The sequence below is a fragment of the Poecilia reticulata genome, linkage group LG16 (assembly GCF_000633615.1).
Source record: "Poecilia reticulata strain Guanapo linkage group LG16, Guppy_female_1.0+MT, whole genome shotgun sequence".
Taxonomy (NCBI): domain Eukaryota; kingdom Metazoa; phylum Chordata; class Actinopteri; order Cyprinodontiformes; family Poeciliidae; genus Poecilia; species Poecilia reticulata.
Window position 1 is genome coordinate 1308513 of NC_024346.1, and position 1945 is coordinate 1310457.

The 1945-nt window shown below is 52.4% G+C and overlaps 1 protein-coding gene across 1 annotated transcript in view; it reads left to right on the forward strand.

Annotated features, from left to right (window-relative positions):
- The window catches only part of LOC103477535 (perilipin-2-like), an 11853-nt gene that overhangs the window by 2398 nt on the left and 7510 nt on the right, over positions 1-1945 (forward strand). The window contains exons 2-4 of the mRNA XM_017309316.1: positions 119-317; positions 399-481; positions 1060-1297. Coding sequence (XP_017164805.1) covers positions 119-317; positions 399-481; positions 1060-1297 — 520 coding nt within the window. The remainder of the gene's footprint in view (positions 1-118; positions 318-398; positions 482-1059; positions 1298-1945) is intronic.

Genomic DNA, 1945 nt, shown 5'->3' on the forward strand with positions numbered 1-1945 from the left:
TAGTTCCGGTTCCGTATCTCTGGTTCCGGTTCCGGCTCTAGTTCCGGTTCCGTATCTCCGGTTCCGGTTCTGGCTCTGGTTCCGGTTCTTGCTGTGACGGCTCTCTGACCCGTTTCAGACCAGCGCCCTGCTCAGAGCCTCCCATCTGCCTCTGGTCCGCTCCGTGTTCCGGTCCGTGTCTTCCGTCCTCTCCGGGGTCAAAGAGCGCTACCCCCTGCTGGGCCTCGTGGGGGGCGTGGCAGAGGTCGGAGTTCGCGGCGTGTCTGAAGAAGCCCTGAGACGGGCCACGCCCCTCCTCCAGAGTCTGGAGCCCCAGAGTGAGCCCGGTTCTGTTGGTTCTGTGATTGGACGCATGGAGCCCATGAACTGGTTTCTCTGACTTATCGTGTCTTCTCCAGTCGACCTCGCCAACAGGTTGGCTCTGACGGGTCTGGACAGCCTGGAGAGGAGTTTTCCCATCCTGAACCAGTCCACAGAGGAGGTGAGTTCTCCAGAACCTGCTGGAGGTCAGGAGCCGAGCGAACCTTCAGGCAGCAACACCCTGAAAAGCTCCGGAGCCGGAGATGCTACTGAGATCAGAGCTAAATAAGGAACGAGCAAGAAGACGGCTAGCTAAACAGTTAGCTGTGCTAAACCTAAAGGGCTAACAACAAACAGTCCCACTAATGCTATAGCTAGCACCAACGTAGTAGGTAGCGGAAGCCAATGCTAAAGTGATGCATTAAGACAGTAATATGTGGAAGCTAACTAGCTAACGCTGAAATGCTACATTAACATGGTGATTAGTGGAAGCTAATGCTAAGATGCTCGTTGTACTGCCACCTGTTGGATGTCAATGACTCTACATGCGTTACATCGCCCTCCACTGGGCCACATGTGTTATTACACATCTTGCTGTGCGGTTTGGCTTTCAGGAAGCGATTATTTGGAATGACTTTTGATAACTAAATGTTTTCAAAGTTAGCAAAAGTGCCTAAAGCACAAACCAAAGAAACAGCTCCACTCTTGGCGGCGGATCAGCAGATGTCCCGGACTTAAAATTACTGTCTCCGTCCTCAGGTGATGACTCACTTGAAGGACGCCTTCTTTTTGACTCTGGATGATGTCCAGGTGTGGGTGGTGGACGGCCTGGACGGAGCTCTGGACCAGCTGGAGCGAGCCGCTGACTCGGTCCGGACGGCCGGACGGCAGCTGCAGGAAACGCAGGTGGGGCAGGCGGCGGCGGCGGGGCTGGACAACGTCCTGAGTCTCCTGGAGGACTCTGCCGCCTACTACTTACCCCTCCCTCCTACACTGCGTGAGTACCAGCCAGATCCTCCCTCTTAATAAAACCACAATTTAAACATTTAAATTTATTAACCAATCAGACCCCATCAAATACCAACAACTTAAACCACTGACGGTTTTATTGAATCCTACTCCAAGTTTTGTTGTGTGGAAAACAGTTTCTGCCGCCCCCTGTTGATGAAGCACCTTCAAATTGGGCCTCTGTCTCTTTAAGAACTCCTGCTGCCTCTGAAGCTCCGCCTCCAGTACGTTATCTCACTGGCTCCTCTATTAACCCTTTAACAACACTTTTACCAGCGATGCTCTGAGCAGCAGCTCCTATAATGAGCTCAGCAGGTGCTAATTGCTGCTGGTTAGTCTGAAGGAGCGAAGTGGGGGCGGAGCTGCGCCTCGGAGGCGGGGCTAAGTCCACCCAGGCGTTTTTGTGTTTGGTTTTTTTACAGCTGAATGGTTGCCATGGAGATCAAAGGATTCTGTTTTATGTGTTTTTTCCTGAGAGGTTAAAGGTTATATTAGATGGAAAACCAGAAATGTGATCTGTTTACAGCAGTAAAGATGGCCGCCGCTGCAGCACTGTGCTTACGGCAGTAAAGATGGCCGCCGTTGCAGCACTGTGCTTACGGCAGTAAAGATGGCCGCCGCCGCAGCACTGTGCTTA